The 26,958-nt window shown below is 44.0% G+C and overlaps 1 protein-coding gene across 1 annotated transcript in view; it reads right to left on the bottom strand.

The window, feature by feature from the left end:
* The window catches only part of PLXDC2 (plexin domain containing 2), a 1,961,518-nt gene that overhangs the window by 106,794 nt on the left and 1,827,766 nt on the right, over positions 1-26,958 (bottom strand). Inside the window, exon 12 of the mRNA XM_069648589.1 lies at positions 24,099-24,137. Coding sequence (XP_069504690.1) covers positions 24,099-24,137 — 39 coding nt within the window. The remainder of the gene's footprint in view (positions 1-24,098; positions 24,138-26,958) is intronic.

The following is a 26,958-nucleotide window of genomic DNA, read 5'->3' as shown; positions in this document are numbered from 1 at the left end:
AGTGCTCTCAGCATATGTTTCAATGCAATCTGCAGAGATATTGAACTGATGTAGACCAAACTGTGTCCTCCATAATGCACCACAATGACATCTGAACATTGGAAATGAGACATAGTTTTGCAATGTGAAAATAAAGTCTCCCAGTTTTGGTCTGGTTCGTCATACCAAAAAGCCTCCACTCCCTCCAGTCGAAGGTTAGATTAAATGCCACACATTTCTGATTCAGCATCCAAGAATCTCCCACTATCAACACAGTAAGCCTTCTTATCTGAACAACCACAGCCATCTTCCCTACACACGGCAATGAAAATCATGGTGAGGGACTTTTTTGGTTGACACCTTCTGCTGTAATACCTTGCGACCTTGTTGTGTGTGTGTTGCTAAGAACTTGAGAAATCTTGATTATAGGAGCCACGTATTAACTGAGGATACATCTGCAAGAGGTGGGATTGAGCGCATGGCTTACCACTAACCTGCATTATGCTTCCATTCACACAATTGAGCAAGGTCTGGATTTGAGAAAGGCAAGTCAATTTTTGCCGAAACACGTGTCATCCACTAAAGGCTACAGTAATTTGCAAATAAAGCATTCCAAATATTCCTCAAAATTTCTCTCTTCTGTTTAGAATCCTCGGTTCTGTGCATGACTGATATGATACTATTTATGGGGCACACTAAATGTGTAAGCTCACCCTACCATTGAAAGCAATGAAAATAACTTCTACCCTCTTTTCCTATAAAGCACAGCCAAATTACCTCATTGGCTAATACCCACAGTCCCCTTTCCATGCCAGGCAGCCTTAAAAGACCCGGATGTTGCACGTCCTGTCCACAGACTACTGCGCTGTCTGCGGACCATGTAACACAGGACAGCCTTTCTTCCCTTTCTAATGTAATCTTTGTAGCACTCCCTCATTGGCTACTTTCAAGCAGTCACACACCCGTCCACCAATCACATCCAAAATCCATACATCTAATTTTGTCATCTCAGTTCAGCACTTCAGATGTACTGTTGATCATTCAGAATACATGTCTCCTGTTAATCCCAAGCACATGCATCAAAAACTACTATTAAGATCACCAATATCTGCATCTATCAACACAAAGTACAGGTAGGCATATATTTTTAAAATTACATTTCCAACTCATTTACAAATACATGTAATCAGTGTTCCTGCCACTCACCCTGCATTAGCCTACACAATAATCACACTCTTGTTTGTCCCACCTCCTGACTTCAAGTGGCAGTTACTTACAATTATGTGTGGTTGCAAAGTGTTCTTTTAATGAGCATTTTCATAACAGTTTAAAAATACATCAGCAGCACTGCCTGTGTCTTTTTTATGAAAGTCGAGAAAACCACATTTAAAACATTTCCACAGCATGTTTAAGTGCAGATCCTGTGTGAAATTTCAATATATTACCAGTATGTGCATATGTGCCAATATGAGCCACTATAATCTACAAAGTGTTATTTTTTTGTTGATTCTGTCACTTTTAAAACCATTTCTCCCATTAACAAAGTTACACTAAAATTCCCACAATGCAAACTTAAAACGAAAACGGCATGTATGTTGCTAAAGCATGGCATGTACATGGAATGGAACATGGCAAAATGCAATGCGTTTACAAATATTTCATTCAGCACCACCATAAATACATGTATCCATTTACAACAGTACGGTGTGTAATTTATTATAAATAAATTAAAGAAAATGGAAATGATTTCTCCAACATTTTGCAATAACTCCCAGTGTGTGCAATTTTATTAACTTTCATGCACATGCATATTTGTCAACATTCCCCATTCTGATCTGTACATGCTTATTGGCTCCTCAATTTTTCTTTTCATTCTGAGACTTGCAGTGAACCCTTTCTAATGCAAATAGTGCAACCACAACACCCACAATACAAACAAAAGAACCATCATTTAATAAGCAACTACACATGAGAATGCATCACATTCACAAGTATGCATGTACTAACAACATAACAAACCTTCACACTTAAAAGTGTTCTACAAATATGTTCCATCTCCATTTCTTTTTTTTTATGAAAAAGTTACGCACAACTCTGATATGAATCCACAAACCATTTTTTTACTTTAATGTTCAGCCTCCCAAAAAGAACAACTTTTTAAACACTAAGCATTTTGCATTTTGCATTGTATGAAAGTGTCACACTTTCTTGTTGTGATATATCTTTATTCTATATTTTGCCCAGGTTGGGGGATCTCCACACAGAACTGTGTCTAGGTATCGGAGTCAGTATTGTGCCAATTGTTCTAACCAACTGATTCCCTCCTATGTCTATTGTTGGTTGCCTTTATTAAGTGATCTGTGTGATATTTGACCAGAGTATAGTTGATGCACTTTAATGAGATCTCATGATAATTGTGGTACCTCTTTAGAACTGTATATATTTGCCATTGTACATTTTCTGAGCACAAAGTGAGTTATTGTGATAGTGTACATAACCTTGAACTTAATTATATAAAGACTGTGTTTTAACTAATACAGTGTGGGGACATTCCTTTGTGGGGGCTTGGGGACTACACTGTACTTAAGAAGCAGCCTGCATCACCTCCTGAGAAGCTAGGTCCTGATTGCTTGTCCATTGCTACAAACAATAGAGAATCTTGGCTGGGGTCCTCTTTGCCTCTCCTCTACCATATAGAGAGCGGAGGTACAGTCACTGCCCTTAAGTCTTTACCCCTATGAAGGTTAAAATTCATGTGAACAGGGCATGGGATTCTGTGATGTCAAGAGGCCTGATGAAGATTTGGAGCACTATTGCCTCCGCCCAAAGAGTGGTCATCCCATTTGAACTGCAGGTGCTGCACTTACGGGGATTAATTAATAAGCAAAATTCAAACAGAAGAGTGGTGCCTTGATAGCGTTATCCCTGGGCACATGGGTTCTCAGAGAGATAAGGGACGAGACGTGCTAGGGTCAGACCATGATTTGGGGCAAGAGGAGCAGAGGTTATGCCAATAAATAGGTCAGGAGGCTGTTGTTGTGTGTTACAGTGTCTGGTATAATAAGGAGACCCACTGTATTATCAAAGCAGAGTTGGCCTCACTCTTCACACTTTGATTATGTTCCGACAGATGGGTGCACATCACACAATGGTAAAGGATGTTAATTCAGCAACAAAATATATGATGGCAGCAATGTACTTGGTAGTCAATGAACTCTTAGGTTTCATAGATGCAATATAGTAAGTCACGTGTTTAGGGTAATGTGTCTTAGATAATGTGTGACCAACATGGTAATGGACTATAGCGGATAATTAGACATGTGTAGAGGTGTTAGCCAATGGGGAGTGCAGGATTAGGTTGTACTCATTATTATGCATGGTTATTTTAACTTGCAGTTTTCTGCCATTAAAAGATGTAACTTCTTTGGTTGGAGGGTGCTGTCAGTGGGTTTGTATCTATGGGACCGTCTGAGACTTTTTGCATGTAATATTTGTATGTATTTATTATACATTTGTATGGCGTTTCTAAACAGGTGTTTCCAGGCACCAAAAAAAAGGGGATGGGGCATATGAGAATCATAAGAATACAACAACAAAGAACAAAGAAACAGTTATGTGGGTCTTGTGACAATCCTACCGTGCAGGTGGATGAACAAAGTGCAAGGGGGTGAGAGGTAGTGGGAGAAGTGCAGGAGAGGGGTGCCTCCACGGGTGGGGTTGAGCAAGTGCTGGTCAGGCCAAAGCAGCAAGTGCCAAGGGAAAGAGAGGGGAGGGGAAAATAGTGCAGTGGACAGGGGGGCTGGGTTGGGATCATCTGGGAAAGGGAGCTTGTTGGTAAGTGCTGCCAAATGATGCTGGGAGGTACTAGTGGGGGGAGGAACCAGGCCACAGTCGCAGCAGTAGGTGGAGGATTCAGCACAGGAGGGTAGAGGGAAGGAAGAGGAGAAAAGGAAGGTATTAAGAAGTTTCTAGAATTTAAGAGGATCCGGCTCAAGTTTGACCTGCAGAGAGTGAGAGCCAGAAGACCAAAGGATACTGGCTGGGGAGTATTTGGGGAGAGAAATCTGGGTTTAGAGAGTTTCCAGGTCCCAGACAGCCTTGTGGATGATGCAGAGTCACCAGTAGCCAGTGGATAGATTTTAGGGCTAGAGAGATGCAGTCCCTGGGCTTGAGGCCAATAATACATCTTGCAGTCCTATTCTGGATTAATTGGTGGGGTGAAGGGAGGGTAGAACAAGGTTGAGGAAGAGGCTATTACAGTAGTCAAGCCTAGAGAGAACCAGGGCTCTGGAGAAATTGAGCTTCTGGGTGAAGGTGAGGAAAGGTAGAATGCCCCTGAGGAGATGAAGCAGAAAATATGACTTCTTGGCAATGTCTGTGATGTGTGGAGAGAAGGAGAGAGAGGAGTCAAAGATGATCCCAAGGGTTTTTGCCTCACAGGTGGGTGAGGGTGGGGTACCCGAGGAGTCTGGCCAGAGAGTGAAGCTGAATCATTGAGCAGGCGTCCCAATGAGAAACATCTCTGTCGTGCTGGCACTGAGGCAGAGATCATTGACAGAGCACCATGCCTGAATAGCAGTCAGACAATCAAGTATAAGGCAGGAAGAGGAGGAGGAAAGATTAGGGGAGGGCAGCCAGAAGGAGAGCTGTGTGTCACCTGCATAAAACACGAAATGAGGGGAGTAGGTGGAGATCAGGTGTGCCGTGGAGCCTGGCAGATGTTGAAGAGATATGGCGATAGGGTATATCCCTGAGGGATGCCAAAGCTAGGGAGTAAGGTGGAGGAGGGGAAATTACTCATTAAACTTGGGATGGTCTATTAGAGAGGAAAGAGGTAAGCCACACCAGTGCTCTGTCCGTGATACTTAGGGTTTCACAGAGATGGTTTATGAGGATGGAGTGGTTGACAGTGTCAATGGTAGAGGAAAGATCGAGGAGGATCAGAACAGAAGGTGTGTTAGAGTTCAGATTGGAGAGTAGTTCTTCTCAGTATTCAGGAGAGCAGTTTCAGTGCCTGTGGCTGGCCTGAAATGGGACTGTGGTCATGGATACAGTTAGCGGATGACCAGCTTCTCCATGAGTTTGCCTAGGAAATGGGTGATAGAGATAGGTCGATAGTTACAAGAGGGGTCAAGAGGGGTCAGCAGACAGCTTTATTAGCAGAGGGTGCACAAGAGAGTGCTTGAGGGGTTGAGGGAAAGAACCTGTGGCAAAAGAGTGGTTACAGAGGTCAGCCAAGGCAGGGGCAATAGTGTCGATGTTGTCCTTGATGGTTCTGGAGGAGCAGAGCACTGGTTTAAAGGAGACGTTCATAGAGCGGAGAACTCTAGAAATCTCATCTGTACAATGGGAGAGAGAGAGCAGAGTATTGGGTGGGGGAAGAGGGTGCTCTGGAGAGGTGAAAGAAAGAGTGAGGTTGGGGGGGCAAATGACAGAGAGGACAGTATGTCCACGGTTTTGGAGGAAAAATGGGAGACCAGTGCAGATCATAAGGCCTGGGATTAGGAGAAAAAGAGGAGACTCCAGTAGGATTGGCGAGTTCCCTGCATATTTTAAGTTTCAAGTTCAGCCGTGTTATTTGTGGCTCCACAGATGCACATTTGGACATGAGCTCTTTTCTTGGAGCAGAAGGAAAGGCGGTATTTCCTTTGGAGTGGACGACAGGCCAGTTTGTCAGGCGATGAGCTAGATGTCTGCCTCTTCCACTCTGCTGATTTGCACTTTCGGTTCAAAGCCAGAGTCATACCAAGAGTTGCATTTGGATTGCATTTGGAGGCAGACTTCATGTGGATCCTCATGACAGGGGCAAGGATGTCCAGAGTCTTAGTGATAGAGAGATGGAGAATAGTTAGGACAGAGTCAGAAGGAAAGCCCAAAGAAGGGGGAGGGGGAGTGATGAAGGAGGTAGCAAGGGCAGCGACTGACACACGCGTCATCGGTCAAATGATGGAGGAGACTGGCAGTGTGGGGGAAGGAGCGTTGGGACAGGGTAGTCAAGGAAGGAAGAGAGGACAGAGTGGGAAGACCAGGAGAAAGTGATAGTGAGAGGATTGGCAAGAGGGATGTCTGTAGAGATGAGGGCTTCCAGGGTGTGGCCTGCAGAGTGGGTTGGACCAGAGGGGAGGATAGTGAGGGAGAGGGTGTTGCAGAGGTCACAGAAGAAAGTGGTGGCCACATCAGGGGAGTCAAGATGGATGTTGAAGTCCCCAAGGAAGATACATTTGGGGGAGGAGGTAAGACAAGAGTAGGAAAGGTTGGCCCATTTAGAAAGGAAGAGGGAGGAAGGACCAGGAGGTCTGTAGATGGTAGCGAGAGACACTGAGAAAGAAGGGGACTGCTGACTAAGCTTTCAAAGGAAAATAGGATTGAGTGGGGATGATGGAGGCAGGAACCCACTCAGAGAAGATCAGAGCCACTCCTCCAACAGATTGGGTGGGTCTGGGGTTGGATATGATTTTGTAGCCATCAGGAATAAGAGTGTAAAAAGTAGTGACATAGCTGGCCTTAACCAAGTCTCAGTAAGGATGAGGACATCAAGGTCTTAATGGCAGAGTGAGAATTGAGGGTAGCTAAGTGAAGCTTGTGACCCACATTGAATGATTTGTGAGTTGGGGTATACCGGGGCCCGGTGCTGCCCCGGGGTGAGTGGCAGGGGAAAGAGGGGTGGAAGGAGAGGGTGAGAAGCTGAAAAGGGAAGGAATACGCCTGTCCAGAAAGAGAAGGTTGGGCTGAGCACCTTCTGCCAAGATAGTGTCATTGTGGTAGACATTAATGGTGCATTTGGAAGATGTGAAGTGAGCCAAGAGCATTTCCCATCTGGTGCTACCAGTGATGGGTGAAGAGGAGAAAGCGGAGAAGACCAGAGACCATGAGACTTTGTGAGAGAGGAAAGGTAGAAGATGGAGAAACAGTTTGAGAAGATGGGGGAGATGATGGCCACCATTGTAGAAAAAGGAAAGAAGAGGGGGTAGGTCGGTTGATAGCAGGGAGAGGATCAGAGGCACTACGCAACGATAAAATCACACCAGGCAACCAAGCAGATAGGTAACAATAGGTCAAAGGCAAGTTTGAAAAAGTACCTAAATTCGAATTTTGCAGAGAGCACTCGTAAGCATACACAATAAAATAGCAGCACAGATGGAAAGAACACCTAAAATAGAATGTTGCAGAGAGCATTCTAAAGCTTAAAAAATGAACTGGCAGCACAAATGGAAAGCACACCTAAAATCGAATTGTGAAGAGAGCAGTCTAAAGTATACAAAACAAACTGGCAGCACAGATGGAAAGCACCCCTAAAATCGAATTTTGCAGAGAACACTCTAAAGCAGAGAGGACAAACTGGCAGCACAGATGAAAAGTACACCTACATTTAAATGTTGCAGAGAGAACTCTAAAGCAGACAAAACAAAATGGCAGCACAGATAAAAGCAGAGATTCAAGAAAGGCAAGGTATTTATCTTCATTTGGGGCAGGGAGTTAGGAGACCAATAGAGGAGCAGACTTTATGAGGCATAACATGGAGGTAATGCTATTGGTGCTAGATCAGAAGTTACAGATAGGCTGTGGGGAAAGGGGATGGCAGCAGTTCAACTGGTGATAGTGTCAAGGAAGGAGGATGGATCAATGTGCCTCATGGCTGCTTACCAAGGCAAGTGCAAGTCCTTAGCTATCCTTTAGGGGTAACATTCCAGAGGAACTTACAGGGAGAGCTGACCTATCCTGCCACAGAAAAGCCCAGACAGGGTCCTTAGTATGAGCCATGGAGGGGACTGGAGTTCGCCTGCTGTCTCCCATAATTGGTTCAAAGATGCCCAGGCTGGCCAATCACAGATGCTGCTGGCCTGGCTGCTGTGTGAAAGATGCTGGCCATGATGAAGTTGGTGACCCAGGCAGGGTTAGGCAGGGATCAGAAGCCCAGCAAATCCCAGAGGTTGCATAGCAGCCGAAAATAAATGACAATGTAACAAGCAAGATGATCAGAAGTCAGGCCACACTAGGGCAGAATTAATTATGCTTTTGGACACTTTTTTAAATCCAAAGATGGGCACATTCAAAAGAATGCCCACACCCCTCTTGGCTTACCTGCTGTGCCACGTTGCAGTGTCTGTTGTAGGAAGAACAGCAAAGCTACGTAAAGTAGAGGCTCAATGATGCTGCTGCCGTCAGCCTTGATGCAGTGAGGAACCTTTGTTTTTCTTGCAAACAGTGCCTTGATTGTTTGGCCTACTTTCAATTATTTTTGTCATACAGTTTTTGGGTCATTCACCTTACAATTGATATATAAAGCACAATGGATATCAGCTTAACCTATTTATATGCTTGTCCTTTTTCCATAGACTTGATTGAAACTCAGCAGTTAAGTTAAGTTATAGATATCAGAGTAAGTTTGAGATTCAACAGCACTGCATGGGAAATACAAGGAATTTAAACAACTGACGTTATTCTGGAAAAGATTGCAGTGTTCCATAGTAAACACGGGTGCATTCTATGTGTTAAAGCTTGCATCTAAATTCCACTTAAAACAAAAAGAAATTACCCAGCTTCCCTACAGTTTCCATTTCGTTTCCATTTCACATTTGCTCGGTTATCCTAGAACTCATAGCGACAAAGAAAGTAATGAGTTTACACAAAATCTCTTGCCATACCTGATCGCTAAGTGTTGTCATTGTCCAAGGACGTTTCTAGCTACCGGCTCCCATTGATTCAATTTGTCTAAGTTTTCCTTTACGCAATAGTCATTTCACTGCAGTTTTATATGATCTAGGCAGGGAATGCTAACGAATTGGCATTTACAAAGCCAGGGACCTACACTCTGCCTGAAAGGCTCATACGTCAAAATGGAAAAAGAGGCCCGAGCTATTCTGGGGAGTCTTAGTACAAGCTAAGAGCCATCCCAAACAAATGCATAATTGAACAGTTTTCAAGAACAAATTCCAGAATTAAACATAATTGTTATTATTACATTTAATAGGAATCCTGTTCAAAAAAATTAAAGCATAATTTGGTATTTCACGTACACACACCCTAAGGGTAGCGAATTTGCAATTAACAGAGTAATTTCAGAAGTAGATGCGTATGTGATTTAGTTATGATAGTGCATGAATCATCTTAAAGAAATACACATTCTACACATTATGGTTCGTCTTAAACCCTTAAACAATTGAACAAATCATTTTATGGTAAGCAAGACAGATGTGTTGCTTCCTTTGTTGCAACGTTATTTCTGCTGTGCATTATCTTAATGCTGGACTGAAGTACTGATCCAGAATATCCAGATAAGCCCTTCGGGACGTGTCCTGGTGCATTTTGACATATTCATTTCTACATTAAGATGCACATATTAAGTGCTAGCTTAGGACACAGGTATGCAACATTCAGTCAGATGTTTTAATCCTGGTAGCACTAACCAAGACCATTCTTCCAAGGTCGATGAAAGCATTACCAATAATATTTACTACAGTGCTTAGAAGCAGGAGCACCATTACACACTTTAAAAACAAAATTTGTCTCAAGGTATTATATTTTCTTTGCATGCTTTCAAGTTTTGCAATGTCACAAATAAATGGATGGGGTAAGAGAGATGGAGCGGTTACACACAACGCTTGTGATATTTTCCTTCGATCTCTTTATCTGGGGGTTGTTGAAAGTCATTAATGCCACTATAAGAACACCTCTCATTGGTCTGCAAGAGGAGGGCTCGTGGGAGTAGGCAAGCAGGCAGGCAACAAGAAAGGTCTGGGCAAAGTTAATTACAGGTGTTACCTGAGAGACCCAACACGCCATATCGGTGATATGATAGTAAAGGCCCAGCAAAACACAAGTGATGATGGCTGGAAGGTGTAGAATGAATTGTAACCTCTGGCATTGCTTTGGGCAACCCTCAAGACCATTGCTATTTGCCTGCCATGCCATTACAGAACGGGAAAGACCATATGCAAATCAGGCTTGGTCCCACCCCAAAAGAGGCACTTCACCCTGAACTGCTAGGTCACATCACTTCTGCAGGAGACCACAAGCATCCCCAGGCATGTTTCAGCCTTGTTGGCCTCATCAGTAAGGAGTAGCTTGGGATGGTGGAATGTCCACAATGTGAAAAGCGTCTAGAGTGGTCTCAGATTTAGCGAGAGGAAATGATCAAGATGAAAGTAAGCAGCTCCACAAACCAGTGCGAGACATTATAAAAAAAAAAGGCTAGCATGATTCAGTGAGGGCAGAGAATGCAGTTACCATAATGACAGCCCTCAGTGAATGAAACCCCAAAGTATTTGAAATGTTTAACCTGTTTCAAAGAATTATTCTTCATACCTGCGTAAACGTCCCTCTGCCTCAAACACCCAGTATTTAAGTTAAACCACTGTTAATTGGGAGATTATGGGCACACATGAACAGTTAATTTATATTAAGTAGGTTTTGTAGTCCAGCAGGCATTCTGGTGATGAGTACATAGTCATCAGTGTAACCGAATAAGGGTACAGTGCGGCACAGAGGACCCTCCAGGTACAGAAGTGCTCAATACTCTCTCCTATAGATTGAGTATTACTTTTAGAGGCAGCATGAACAATAGCCTTCCTCCTCATTCTCTTTACTCTCTCCCTCATTTAAGGTATACAAGAGGCGGGGTCCTTTTGGGGAAAAGTTTCCTGTCCTCTCCCCCTGGTACAGAGACATGAGATGAGACCTGCCCTGTTTTTCAAGATTGGAGGAGGACCACATGGGATTCCGATTGGGAACCCACCCGTCTCAGGTATCCCTTCCAGATTTATTATCTACTCTCTCTTGGAGTCCACATTTGAAGAAGATACGATACCAGGCCATGGTTTCTCTCATGCCTGCACCCCATATAGAGGTTGTAGCACGCACTAACATAATGTCTCCCTGCAGGTTTTCTTTAGAGAGACATAACTTCGAACTTAACCACTACTCGCGCATTTCAACTGTGGCAAGCGCGTTCGTCCCATTTCCAATTTGGTGAACAGCCCTGTCATCTGCAGAGTCCCGACAGGGGAGCCTTCCCAACCAAGAGATTCTCCACAAGCTTTCTGTGATGAGACATTTATTTCATACGCCCACCACAGCATGCCAGAGGTAGCAGTACTTTTTTACCCTGTCTCCCCACAAGCCCATATTGAATGTTCTTTTGACTCCAATATATTTTCCCATACGCACTAAGTACTTTTTCTTTACTAATTTGCCTAGAAATGTCCATAAAGGAAACATAACCTTAGCAAGAGGACACCATATTTATTATTTCCTTTCGCTTTCCTTTCTTGGTTGTTCTGCTATAGGGGCCACTCAATCGCCCTGAAGAAGGCGGCTATCATGCACTAATACAAATCCTTCTGACTCAGTACCAAGATGGATGTAGTAGCCGCCAAAACGTCAATTTCACGCAAGGGGGAACATTGAACCTACTGCTATGGGTTCCTTTATTGATATGGTTTATGTGATTCATACATATTTGGTGGTTTGACCACTACTCTACCCCCTGCCACGTTGGCATATCAGGATAATCTTTTTCCTGTAGAATCTACTAGAAAAGGCAGATCTAAGACTGTTGGAACTAATTCGGCAACTGGAAAATTAATAATGAAGGATGCAAGGTAGAAAAGCTTATGCACCAGATACTTTGAACCTGGGCATTTCATACAATATAGGTTTTTCATAGATTTTGATAGGTGCCAATTTACATGTACACTCAATGTATGTGTTTCTTTCACGTTTGATGTTGTGATTTTGATTTTCTTCAAAACATTCATGTCTAAGTTTTATGCTGTGATTTTTCTAATTTAAGGATCAAAATATGTTTCATGTTGTTCTGTTTGCAACACCAATATATGTTTCTGTCTGTAATTTTGAAAATTGATATATATGCAAGTGTTTATAAGAGAACATTATTTTGTCTTAATACAGTTATTTCCACAACGCCCTATGTGTGTCTTTTTCTTCCCGGACAATTTCATGGGTAAAATCGGCAGAGGTTTCCTGATGCAACCAAAATGTTTTGTTTCATTCAATGACAAAATTGGGTTGAGCCTTTCCTAGTAGCAGTACTACCCCTTTTGTGATTTTCCTTAACCAAAGGAAGACAGTTCTCAAGGCTGCAAACAACTGCCTACAGGTTTCACCCTTATTAGGAATCATCGCTGCAGTATAGTGTGATAGTCTTTTGGATTGTACATTGGGGCATGTGCAGTAAAAACCAGAAACATTATGGCGGGTTTAACATTGATTGATACAATAAAAACCTTTCCCTCTGAAATGTCAAAGTCTCTCTGAAATGTCAAAGCAGAATACGCCATTTGAGCAAAGTCACACATGCAATCCACACCAAGAAGACATTACTGGAAGTTCATCTCTAGTTCATAGCCCTATGAGTAAAGCAGTATGGGTATGCAAATCAACCCACATACAAGCCTTTAGCTCCCGAAAATTGTCTTTGTCTTACATGACATGCTATTTTATACGTAGCTTCTTCAATGCAAAACAGGCAATTCTCAAGGTTGGAGACAACTGCATACAGGGTTCACAATTACTAGGGAATATTGGTGTAGTATAGTTTCACAATCGTGTTGTTGGAATATGGGGTCATGTGTAGAAAACACCACCAGAACATTCTGTCTGACTTACTAGCCAATGTGACAACTAAGTGGTACAACAAAAAACCTTGATGTACAAACCGGGGCACAGGTTTGTACGTCAAAAATTTGACTTAATGGGATACTAGATATTGTCTTCCCTGGGTGGAAAACTTGTCGCCTGTTTCTATCTGTTTCTTTTGTGAAGATTGTTGTTTCCAATTTGTTATTTTTCAAATATATCTGAAATCTAGGAACTCCATGGTGGTCCGGCTGTATTTGTATGTGAATTTAATGCGTGGGGCTAAGTTGTTCATGAAGTCAAAGAACTCTAAGAGCTCATCTTCCCCTCCTTTCCAAATTCCAAATAAATCATCAATGAATCTTGTAAGGAATTTCAATGTGTCTTTCCATCTTGGGTTGTTAATGACTTCACTCATTGAACAACCAATTATATGAAAATACTTCTGGTAATAGAACAGAATCTTTAGCAAGACTTGTTTTTGCCTCAAGCTGTGCCCTGGTTTGTACATCAAGGTTTTTTGTTGTACCACTTAGTTGTCACATTTGTATCAGTAGAGGTAGCACTCTACTAATTGGGAGCACCAAGAAAGCACATTTAACCAAAACAGTAATTCATTATATGTTTTTAAGTAATAATTCGACCTGGAGTGTGCCTCTACATACTTCGTATCCAGGACTTACTAGCCAGAACAGACAGTTCTGCCTGCTTGTTTTATGGACATGGCTGTGCTGCCTGAAATAAACTCAAATAATAACAAAGAAACGTGCGTTTGGGGGCAATAGTTGACTTTATTTCTGTGAAAGGCCTTGTAGTTAGAGAAACTCTAGAGCAGCTTCTGGGCAGTGCCGTAACAATTTTTTGAGTTGGAGAGGAGATAGTGATATGATATGATAGGTTATTTATAACAGGCTTAATACCCAGAAGTTTCTAAACGCGGACCCGGGGATCGAACCTGTGTTGCTCCGTGTCGTCTTGCTTCCAAGGCGAGCACGTTGCCCCTGAGCTATCCTCCCAAGACTTGGTATCCCATATCGAGATTTTGGACTGCTCAGAGACAGACACAGAGAGGATGCATGTGAGGTTGCAGGAGAAGACAAAAAGACAACATATGGAAAAGAAAAACTTGGTATTGTAAGTGCTGTACATAGATTACTGAGATGGTATAATAGCTGATATGATGACCATTTCAAAAGAGGAAATAACACAGAGGAAAAGAACAAGACAAAAAAAACCATACCATAAGAAAATGTAATATGAGGATATTTCAGTAAACTATCCAAGATGATGGCCTGGCAAATTAAAATGTTTGCAAGACAACATAACAATACAATTCAGTACAACAATATGTAAGAGAATTGTACCAACAAGAAGGAATTCACAGAAGCACATGTCCAGGTAGAATGGAAAACGCCTATTGTACTACATGCTACCAATGTATTGCTAACACACACCCAAACAGTCTCCATGATCTCCCATTTAAACCACTTCTACAGATAACATACATGAGAGTGGCAGAAACACCAAGTGACCCCACAAAGAATCAGCAATGCCAAGTGGCTCCACGGACGAGCAGAGCCATCTCTGCAAAATCATTGGCCCTCATTACAAGTTAGGCGGTCCGGTAATAAAGTGCTGGTAGTACCATGTACCAGCATTATTACCGGTCCGGCCATTCCAGAGTCATGTTGCTGGTAACACATACAGCGGTAGTAGCTGAACCACCCAGACGCCTGCTGGTAACACCAGCGACATGGGACCACAGGCACATTCCGAGCATGGATATTCCGGTACTGGCAACAGAAAAATGACAGTATTACCAGAAAATCCATTACAGAAACACTGGCACCATGAACCAGGTGGTAAATGGGCCCAGGTGGGGCTAATGACGACCCAGGTGCACCAATTCCCCCCAAGTGCACCCAATACATCCACGAAAAGTAGAAAAGGCCCACACCCATACCCAGAATGCTCCCCCAACACAACCATGCTGCCCCTCTGAGTGGTAACAATGGACATGGATGCACTGCAAGCTGCAGTGCAGCTGAATGAGCTGTAGCAGCATCAATGGTGAAGGAGGCCAGAGAGAAGAGGAGGAGAATGAGGGTGATGGCTGGGATGTAACTGGCAATGCGTAGGCAAACTTTCATACCTCGCAGAAGGGCCACACCCTGGTCCCATACAGATTTCCAGATATATACCTTGTATCGGTAAAACAGAGAGACAATACATGAACTACTGAACTTAATCCAGGGCAACATAGTAAGCAGGATCGGCATCCGGACAGCCATACCACCTCTATTGAAGTTGGTGTTGGTCCTCCACTTCTTCGCCACAGGCACATTGCAGCACTCCATGGGATAGATGCATGGCATATTGCAGCCTGCATTCGGCAGAGTGCTGGTGCAGGTACTGTAGGCCCTCCTATTCCGTGTGGGCCAGCACATTACTTTGCAACCATGCTGGCGCAGGTAAATGCCACCAAGGCCTGCTTCCGCGGGCTTGCAGGCATGACACATTTTAACGGTGCATTGAACTGCACACATTTAGAGCTGGTGGCCCCCCACACCACAGAGGAGATGTACAGGAACCAGAAGCAGTGATATTCCCTCAATGTCCAGGTGACCTATGACGCAGACCTGACAATCACACACTGCTGTGTCGCTTCCCAGGTTCAACCTACGACTCCATGGTCCTGTGGAACAGCACCCTGCCAGCATACATGTTGCGGCATGGAGGACAAAGAACCTGGATGTTGGGTGAGTACATGTACAAGTACACACACATTGCTGCATGGGTCAATGGCTAAAGAGGGGGATGACACAAATGCATGCGCCACAACCACCATGCATTAGCGGTACCAACCAGTGAATGCCCAATTAGTAGGCCACAACACACTGGAGCACGAGGAAACTGGTGTAAAGTCAATGACAATTCCATATCTACACCCTGAAGACATAAACAAGCAAGACACTACAGGTAATAGAATGCCACACTGCCACTCCAGCAAATCAAGTCCTGCAGTACAGTGTCCCATACATGCCCATGAGGGCATGTCCTTGCAAGGTGCATACATGCATACATTGACTGTTTAGAACCCTCACTCATAGGCAACACTCCTGAAGTGACCATCATCCATGCACATCAATAGTCAAAGTGAACGTCGAAGCGCCTCATGTAGTGCACCATTGGCATTTTTGTGGACAGTCGGTACCCAAGTGTGACTGCATTGTGTTTAACAAAGGGGTCAGAGCTTATCTGGGCCCACTGGGCATGTACGCTGTCATGCTGCATTGGTGCATGTCAGTGAATGTCCAGTCTTTAGTGTGGGTGTCCTGTATTGTGTGCAGACACTGTTGTGGCAGGGGCATGGTGATGACCACATCAGACAATGGGGATAGGCATGCTGGGCATGTCGGTGGTGAGCGTAGTCCCACCCCCAGCAATCCATCCAAGTGAGTACAACACTGCACAGCATGGATGAAACACATTGGCCATCACAGGGTGCAGCAGGTTGCATGATGCACATACATACCACATTCCAAGATGCACTATGAATAATACATACACAGACGTGCCATGAGTATGGCAGCCTTGCAACATGCATTCCATAGATCACCTTGCGTCCACCACCTTGCAGGAGATTCTGGATAGCTGATGCTGCCTTGGCAGATGACCCCTCTGAGAGATCCGCAGATCGCAGAGGGAATAGCATACAACCGTGCACATGTGCGCAACAGGGCAACCATTGAGCAGAACGTTGGACTATTGAAGTAATGTTTCAGACGCCTCCACCGGTGAGGGGGTCCACTTAGGTACAGGCCAGAGAAGGTAGGGAAGATAGTCCTGGCCTGTGCAATGTTGCATAATATCTGCATCAGATTAAAGATACTGAGGCAGCCCAATAACAGACAGAAATAAGACTGTCCACTCGTTGTTGTAAGTTTTGAATGAAATGTATTGTAATTAACTAGCATCTACAGAGAACAGCCTGTGCCTACCTCCCCTCCCCACACACCCACCTCAGCCTCCCCACACAACCCTGCCCCCCTACCCACATGCCCACCTCCCCCTGCCTACACACCACAACACCAAAGTGTCTAATGTGCTTGTTCACAATGTCACTGTCTGTGCCTTTTCATGGCACGGCCCTTGTCATAGGCAGGTGTGCCTGTAAGTTGCTAGGAGTGGTGAACTGGACTTCTCTGGACTGAGCTAGCAAAGGTTTTTGGCACTGGAGGGGGGTCATATCCCTGAGCCCCCATGCTCTCCTGGTTGGCCTGCATGGAGAGCGCTACAGACTCTGGAAGAGAAGACACCCCCTTGTTGCCCTCCCGGACCCTCTCTGCGAGGAGTAAGAGGGCTGATGTTGTGTGGCCCAGGGCATGGGCACAGCGGCAGCTGCTGGCTTTGACGCACTCCTTCATCATCCTGGATTCAGTTAGCTGCTGACTTACAATGCCTGTGGTTCTTCATGACGTGCCTCAATGGAACGGATCTGTTTGTTCATCTGCCGTATGCTGGGCATTGGTGGGGCTGGAAGGCTGTGGAGAGTTGAGGGACTAAAGGTGGGTGTGGGATATGGGGTCAGGCTAGTGAGGTATCAGTGCCTTCCCCGCCAACCGCTGCCTCTGCCTCATCAGAGGTGGAGCTTTGATAGGGTGGAGGCTGATAAGTGATTGGCGCAAAGTATGTGCGCCTTGTCTGTGCCACTGACTGAGTTGGAGGTCGTTGTGCGCCTGGGCTGCTGGCTGGTTATGTGGTGATTGTGCAGTCTCAGTCGCTGGCTTGGTTGTTGGTGGCTGTGCAGCCTAGGCCACTGGCTGGCTTGCTGTTGATGGCTGTGCAGCCTGGTCCACTTGCTGGATTGGTGGTGGCTGTGCAGCCTGGCCCGCTGGCTGGGTTGGTGGTGGCTTTGCAGCCTGGTCCACTGGCTGGGCTGTTGGTGGTGGCTGAGCAGCCTGGGCCGCTGGCTGGGTTGGTGGTGGTGACGGTTCAGCCTGGGACTTTGGCTGGGTGGGTGGTGGTGGCTTTTCAGCCTGGGATCCCGGCTGTGCTGGTGGAGCAGGCATTGCCAGGGATGTGGTGGGGGTGGGCCATTGGGCAGTCCTGAGAAATCTGTCGAGGGTCCAGCGGTGTCACTGTCAGTGGATGTGCCTGTTAGGGTGAGGTGAGGAAGCATCCCACCTTTTGCAGCAGTCTTTGGGGCTTCATGGGATGGGCCCCACTGTGGTGAATTTGCGGGCCACCTCCTTGCATATTTTATTTTTATTGTTTTGCGCAGAGCAGCCCTTAGGCATTGTGGTGCTGTTACAGAAAGCTTACTTGGTTTCAGTATAGCATATGTCTGACTTGCCCTGCTGGCTTGTGCAGTGGTTGTCCTGCCCAAACAGTGCTTCCGCATTGGCCACAGAGAGCATTGATTTTGACCCTCCAGACATATTGCCGGTGTTTCTGTTGATGGATGGCAACAGAAAATGCCTGATTTTAAATGGATTGAGTTTTCCAAAATGGCCACCAATGAACTTCCAGTTCCTTCGATGATGCTATTTCCGGTACCGGTGTTAACGTTGCTGATGTTTGTGGCTTCAAGGGTAACACTGCTGCTGTTACCAGCATGGTTCTGTCATGGAAGTATGGGCATTTATTCATGAAGTGCCTGCATGGAACGGATCAGTTTGTCCATCTCCAGTATGCTGGGCATTGGTGGGGCTGGAAGGCTGTGGAGAGTTGAGGGACTGAAGGTGGGTGTGGGATATGGGGTCAGGCTGGTGAGGCATCAGTGCCTTCCCCGCCAACCGCTGCCTCTGTCTCTGCCTCATCAGAGGTGGTGCTTTGATTGGTGCAAAGTATGTGCGCCTTGTCCGTGCCACTGACTGAGTTGGTGGTGGCTGTACAGCCTGGGCCACTGACTGAGTTGGAGGTGGCTGTGCAGCCTGGCCTCTGTCTGGTTATTTGGTGATTGTTCAGCCTCGGTCGCTGGCTGGGTTGTTGGTGGCTGTGCAGCCTAGGCCACTGGCTGGCTTGGAGTTGGTGGCTGTGCAGCCTGGTCCACTGGCTGGATTGGTGGTGGCTGTGCAGCCTGGACCGCTGGCTGGGTTGGTGGTGGCTGTGCAGCCTGTTCCACTGGCTGGGCTGTTGGTGGTGGCTGTGCAGCCTGGGCCGCTGGCTGGGTTGGTGGTGGTGACGGTTTAGCCTGGGACGCTGGCTGGGTTGGTGGAGGTGGCTTTACAGCCAGGGATCCCGGCTGTGCTGGTGGAGCAGGCATTGCCAAGGATGTGGTGGAGGTGGGCCATTGGGCAGTCCTGAGAAATCTGTCGAGGGTCCAGCGGTGTTCTGTCAGTGGATGTGCCTGTTAGGGTGAGATGAGGAAGCATCCCACCTTTTGCAGCAGTCTTTGGGGCTTCAAGGGATGGGCCCCACTGTGGTGAATTTGCGGGCCATATTTTATTTTTATTGTTTTGCGCAGAGCAGCCCTTAGGCATTGTGGTGCTGTTACAGAAAGCTTACTTGGTTTCAGTATAGCATATGTCCGACTTGCCCTGCTGGCTTGTGCAGTGGTTGTCCTGCCCAAACAGTGCTTCCGCATTAGCCACGGGCAGCCTTGATTTTGACCCTCCATACATATTGCTGGTGTTTCTGTTGATGGATGGCAACAGACAATGCCTGATTTTAAATGGATTGAGTTTTCCAAAATGGCCACCAACAAACTTCCAGTTCCTGCGATGATGCTATCTCCGGTACCGGTGTTAACGTTGCTGATTTTTCCAGCTTCAGGGGCAACACTGCTGCTATTACCAGCATTGTTCTGTCATGGTAGTATGGGCATTTCCCTCTTTTTCTGTCTGGCAGAGTACTTTGTGCCCACGGCAATGCCAACCACTCCCCTCTCTCCTGTGCTGAACATGTGGGTTCAGGTGCTGGACACTACTTCAGGCCTGCAAGTCTCTGAGTGCCAATGGCTTCTAAAGGCTCCACACTACCAGCACCACTATCATCATGCTTTAGTCAGTACAGCAATGGCAGTACCAATGTTTAGGAGCTATGAGGACGTATTACCCTATCAGATATGCCAGGAAAAACAGGAGACTGAGACCTCTGCAGTGGTACCTGCACTTGTCTAGGGATGGGCGGGTAAGACAGGTACAGGTGCCCCTCACCAAGATGTAGGTAGGACATGATATGATATGGCATTTATAATGCCTGTTTCATGCTTCACCATGGGTCAGTGATATAGCATACTCACCAAATGCATTCTAATCTCCAGCATGCTTCACAACACCTGACCAATCGAGCAATATGATGCTTTCAGAACAAAAAAGGTTTTATTCATCTACTGAATAAAATATCCTCATGCGTATTAAGAATTAAAAGGCAACACATCGGATTGTTTTGGATAATACGTTTCACAAGATAGTTAGCAACTTTAATCCGTTGAGTTAAAAAAAAAAACACTTGAGTAAAAACACTGAATACATTACCAAGTTTCACCTCCTGACATGCGAATGTAGAATAAGGCCAGAGAAGTATTTAATCCTTTGAATTCACAATGTTCTTCCTTATCAGTTTCATCACATGGTTAATTATTGGTTTGTCCTAACGTGTCAATGGTGTACGTTTTATGGTTAAATCTATCCCATATTCACCATCACTGACTTTTATGAGCTAAATACACTTATGAAAACAACATTCATATGGTTTTATCCTCTAAGAATAAAAAGCAAACATGTGGAACTGAACTCCTCTCAGTCAAAGTGTACACTTACTGTATTTGCATTAAACAGTTTCCTTTGTTCTAAGGGAAGTTCGAAGTACTGACTCTTGGAAATATGCCAATTATTACCAAAACGCACTGACAATTGCACAGTTACAGTATTTGGACTGGACACTAAATAAGCATTTACCCAATGAAAAATAATGTATTGACAACTATACATTCCAATTATCGGCAATGGGATTGATAACTCTACCATGGTTTATAGTCATTAATTCGAATTATATTATGTCCAAAGACATGTCGAAAAAAATAAGTCAAAACATTTGTTTAATGTATTTTTTTGTTTATTTTTTGTTCGAAATGGGGGGTTCCCACTTTTTTTTTGTTTGACCCCTTTTTTTTACTTATGGAACCCCAAAAAAACATATAAATAAAAAAATAACACATTCGAAGAAAAAAAAATGTTGAAATTTTATTTCGACATTAAGTCTTTCGACATAATGTTTTCGACTTTTTAACTGCACACCCTCTACCATATGACAGTGTTTACTTTGGTAGTAAATATTGTCCCTTGTAGTGATTGGTCCATTTGGAATTTCATTAGTGCATCATAGATATAATTGGTGTGGTCTACTTTATGGTTTTTGATGGTGTCAATGGCAGCGTCCAGAAGGTCAGGTCTGGGAAAGGAGTTGTTTTCTCAGTTTAATGTATATTTTATTAAAATGCGCTGGGTGACCATTGATAGCTGATTCATCATAGTAATGCACATTGATTGGAAGACTGCCAATGTGTTGCTTCACATGCTTGCTACCCAATGTGTCCTGTGTATCTACAAGTGTACATGAATCCTGGGTATAAAAACCCCGCCCATTGAACATGGCCCCCGCCACTTCAGAATACTGTGGTCATGGTGCTATCAATAAGGGGGTACAATCACTTGCTAAATTCTTGATATTTAAATAGAAATTGCAGAAAGGACCGGCATGTATCTCTTCGTAATCATTTTCCATAGCTCTTTCCCAATGAGTCAAGTCAACATCATCTACAATTAGACAGCAAGTGCAAGTGTGCATGCAGAATCAAACAATGTTGCTTGAAATAATGTCTATGGGGAAGGGTGAATGTGTGTGTAGTTTGATAGTGTACTTCAGAATATAGCTAACATTCCTTCCTCATTAGCAATGCACCCTCCTTTGCTGTTAGCACATAACTGTCTTGGTTTTCTCTATTACCTGCATTCATATGTGATACATCAGGTTGTGTGTGACCAGACCATACTATAAAGTGCATTATGTATACATACATGTGTCCATTGACCTGCCTTTACCAGCAAAATGAATCATTGTGTTTGTGTTTTTAACTTGTATATGTCAATCCAGGCACTTATTGACTATGTTATTATGTTATCTAGTTGGGGTACCTGCTGCTCGCACTTTAGCATCCATTTGGATTAAAGCACTATATAAATCCAATAAACATAAACATGAACCTGTATGCACTGCAGCAGATGTGTATTCTACTGATGGACATTTTGTGGCCCTACTCCATAAGCTTTATGAATGTCCTTCTTTGGTGAAGCACAGCAGATGATCCTCTGTGGCTCTCTGAGGATGACACTTTTGGTGTTTCAAAGTGGATTTCATCATTACCCTTTATGTGCCGTTTGCTCCCCTCATAGGGAATACAGTTGGTTCCTCCAAATAAATCAGTAGTATATATTTCTATGGGCCTCATTACACGGACGGCGGTAAGGGTTAATGGTCACCGTTAATGGTACCGGTGACCGTTAACCCTTACCACCTTACTACGAGGTACCTTTGCGGGTTGGAGCCTTTAACGCCTAAAAACCAACCCGCAAAGGGACCAGGGAGCTAATTATGGTACCGCAATTTGCGGTGCAGTAATTAGCACCTTCCCCATTCCAATTATGCCCTATGGGGCAAAAATGGGAACGGGGAAGGGCAATGGGGGAAGGGGGAATTACCGGCCCACCAACCTTGGAATAGGGCGGTAATTCCTCTTTCCTCCAAGGCGGTGCCGGTATTTTACCGGCCTGGACCAAGCCGCCGTCCGTGTAATGAGGCCCTATGTCTCAGTTTACCTTGCTACCATGTGTGTGTGTGTGTGTGTGTGTGTGTGAGTGAGAGAGAGAGAGAGAGAGAGGGAGGGGGGGACAGAGAAAGAGAGAGAGACAGAGAGACAGAGAAAGAGATGTGTAGTGATATAATTGATTGATAAAAGAGTGATGCCAAAAAAGCTGCTTATCCCAAATCACCATTGGGGGCATGCAGGCACAAATAATGTACAGAGATGTTCGGTCTACTTTAAATGTAATGTGTGTTGTGTTTTTCAATGTAACCGGTTCACATAGGAAAAAGGCATTACAGAGTGACACAAGTGTTTTTACAAATGTCCATATTAAAGATAAAAATCCGACGTTACATTTGATATGTGCCCTGGATTTAAATGTGTGTTTTGCAAGCGAGAAAATAACCTGGTTGGGGCAGCTCACTGAAAGGCGTGTGTGTGTTCCCTAGGTAAGCCATATACTGGGGTGTTTTATTTTTTTACAATTGAAACAAAGGAAGTTGGCATGGCTTCAGAATAATGTTATAGTCTTGAAAACTCAGTATTTTAAAATAGACTTCAACACATTACTGGATCTTGCTCAAATAATGTATTAGCCAGCTGGTTAGGTCCCCCCGCCCGGGAGCCCCTAGATTTCTTAATACCATGTTCTGCATCTACAGTGGAACATTCTAGTTACCAGATAACATCCCTTGCGACCTCAAAGGGTGGAAACGCATTACTCTGTTGGCCATACAGTTGTGTGAAATGATCCACCCACACGTCTTCAAGTATGGGTTAGTCTGGGCAACCTCTTGCTTAAGATCCAAATTATTAATTATTACCCAAAAATTAACATCATGTTTCTTAATAATACATCCAGCATTGCTTCCCCATCCTGCTTGAGTAATTGATCTCTATGGTTTTTCAGCCCGTTTTTTAATTGCTGTTTATCTTAATTAATTAGCTCAAGATATTCACCTCTATCCACCTCACGACTCTTAATATGATGGATCATTCTTCGTGAATACCTTTTTGGTCAGCAACTTCTTTATGAAACGTGTGAATGTGTTTTGGGATAAGCCCCATTTCTACCTAAAGGCAGCAAGCACTGCTTCACCAGGGTATCTATGTTCTGAGCAATAGGACACTTACTACCTTGATGCCTAGTTGTATTGATCATGGTATTTTTTTATTGGTTAATGATCTGACAGATGGTATTATCATGCCATCTTATTCTATTACCAGTGCAGTTAACCACCAAACCCGGGTGGACATCAATCCAAGATTATATGGCAGGGGATATTAGTAATCAACATATTGTGGTCACTGCAGTTGGTTTCCTTAATTATAAAGGATTTAAAGCTATATAACAACCTTTGGGAGACAAACATGTAATCATTAGTTGAGGATGAGGGGCCTCTACACCAATTCACCCTCTAATTGACATGGGCTATGCAAAGTATTATTTGATGTACCAGCAACCCTTCCTTACAGCAGAGATTTTACCTGGGCTCACAACCCCCACAACCCTTGGAAAATCAAGACAGAGCATTCCTGCAGACAGAAGGAAAAACACACTGTGCTGAAGAAAGAGGCATGGCCAGGTCCACTAGGCATGGTTAATACCATGGTCTTTTTTGTCAAAACTTTTCAGATATATAAAAGATTGTCTTGTATGTTTTCAAATTAAAGTAAACATGCATATTGTAAACATAAACAAGGAATACTTTACCGCCATTGTCTTTTAGATGCAACGCAATCTTTGTGTCATCTGAAAAAAAAAGACACATAGGTTGACAATTACAATAGGAACCCCTGTATTGCTTCAAATGTGTGTAGGGCACAGCAGCACATTAAGCGAGTGAATACGTGAGAGAACGAAAAGAGTTATTTGCATAGTATTCAACATGCGGGATAGTTAACAGGTTGTATACAATGTACCATCTGCAGCAATATGCTGAGCAGCGCCAATTAACATTATAGTGGTCTATGGCGTAAATATTTGAGTGACAATCAAAGAATATTGCTGTTGTAAAAAATACCAACTTTTCTTTTTCTCTAAAAGAAAATACCAACGTGACTTACAAAGAGTGAACGTAGGTGCATGCTGCACCAATTTCAGACTCAGTGGTTCCTAACACAATCTCCATTCACTGTCTGCAGATTTCACGAGCCAGAAGCCCGTCGCATTATTAGAAAAGGCGGCTGTGGAATGAAAGTCACAAATCTTGCATTGACAGTGCCTCGGCTTTGCTGGCTCTTTTTCGGCCTCAAGGCAGCCGTTTTATCAGCAGACTCCCACATTCGTACATCCTCTTGCTCAGTATTATCCGCACCAGCTGCGCAAAGGGTAGACATGCCACTGCGGGAGCCACTTTCAAAGTTTGGACCCCGTCCAACACCCAACAAATTCAAGCATATATCAAGCTGATGTTCTCCATTGTTACGTTGCCAGGAAAAACAAAAGCCAAATCCATTGCAGCATTCCCTTTTATCATATTTTATGAAATCAGAACTGCTAATTGTATAGCGACAGTTCCTACACTGTAATACCGCTGTGTCATTGCTGAAAATACACTCAACAGTTTGTAAATGTGTGTTGTTTGATGTTGTCTTTTTAATCATCAACCAATGAGATCCGTTTTGTACTTCAGGAATACAGACGTAGTTATTATTAGGGGGTATTCACGTGTTTTTATTGTAAACGGCAGACTATATCATACAAGGAAGGAAGATACCATATAGAGTTATACGTGGACAAAAATTCAGTACATTTAAAGGAAGCAAACTATGGGAAGCCGTTCAGGTCAAAATTACACCTTTATGAATGTGTCACATTGAAATGAATACACCATGGGCCTCATTACGAGTTTGGCGGTAGCCATGCCAGTATTGGCGGCATGGCTGCCGCCGAAATCGCGTCCGTGTCCGGGTCCTCGGAATGGGGACTTACCGGGCCATTCCGAGTTCGGAAGGCCCAGTAATTCCTCCCTCCAAGGACCCGGACAGGGTCCTTCCCCATTCCCATTTCAGCCCCCATAGGGCTGAATGGGAATGGGAGAGGGAGCAAACAACGGGCCATTACGAGATGGCCAGTTGTTTGCTCCCTCTTCCCCTCTTCCCCTCTTGGGACCCGCTCTGCACGTCTGGTAAAACCAGACGTGCAGAACGGGTCCCGCGAGGGGACCTCGTAATCGGGCGGTACGGGGTTGACAGCACCGGCACCTTTACCGGTGCCGTTAACCCCGTACCGCCCGACTCGTAATGAGGGCCCATGACTTTGAAATGCGTAAGTAATGCATTGAGATGACTACATGTATTGCTATGACTATATAATGCATTGCAATGAGTATGATATGTATGAAATGAGTATGACATACATTGAAATTCAAAGAATAAGACATGCATGGAAATGAATAGAACACCCATTGAAATGAACATGACACCCATTGAAATGAATCTGCCACACATTAAAGTGAATGCATATGACACCCATTGAAATGAATATGACACACATTGAAGTGACTACGACATGCAATGGGATGAATATGACACCCATTGGAATGAATATGACACACATTTAAGTGAATGTAAGATGCATTGGAATGAATATAACATGCACTGGAATGAATAAAACATGCATTGAAATGTATCAGACATTCATTGAAATACATATGACATCCATTGAAATGATTTTGGCACCTGTTGAAGTGAATACAACATGCATTGGAATGTATATGACACCCATTGAAATGAATATGACACACATTGAAGTGTATACAACGATCAATTAAATCAATATGATTCCCATTGAAAGGAATATGACACCCATTGAAGTGTGGGATATTTCAACCCATGCCAATGCACCCTACTACACCCCTTTGTCAATGGGGAAAGAAAACTGATATAAAGGGAGGCAATAACCCCGTGTGCGCCAAATCTGCAAGACTGTGCATGGTTCAGAAACCACAAAAGAGCTGCACACCCTGCCACACAAAGTCAAAGTGGTGTCAAAACAGGAATCACGGCTTTCACCTGTCACATGTCACAAGGCCACAGAAGGGCTAAAAATCCAAAAATGCCCTTCAATACAGCTCTCTAATCAATGGTAACCTTCAAAGTGCTGTTTTGCTGTTAAATTCTGTCATCTCTCTAGTGAATTATTAGAAGGAAAAGTGTGCTGAAATCAAAGATTCTCCAGGCAGTCGGAGGAATCCAGGCATCAATGCCAAACAGCTGCTTAAGGAAATTAGCTGTCAAATTCAGTTTAAATGTGTTTTCTTTTTCCTGAGGAAGTGAAAAATCTGCCTGTTTAAAGCACTTTTTCTGTGAAGGGCTTAATTCCTTTAAAATGTCAAAATCCATTATAAACTCTGTTCATTTGATATCTTTTAAATACAAGATTGAGGGTGAATCTTACAGGAACCCAGTCTGGTGCTAATCAACTATTTAATTCTGATCTTATAGTCGAGCCTGGGAAAGATTCACATTTCAGCTTGACACTCAACTGCTACAGGAAGGCTAATGGCTGCTTGATGATTCCCGCATATTGAAAACAAAGAGAGCCTCAGACATTCGTCTCGGGCTGAGCC

The sequence above is a fragment of the Ambystoma mexicanum genome, chromosome 2q, assembly GCF_040938575.1.
Source record: "Ambystoma mexicanum isolate Mex_15411 chromosome 2q, UKY_AmexF1_1, whole genome shotgun sequence".
NCBI lineage: Eukaryota > Metazoa > Chordata > Amphibia > Caudata > Ambystomatidae > Ambystoma > Ambystoma mexicanum.
This window is presented reverse-complemented; position numbering and strand designations above follow the sequence as displayed.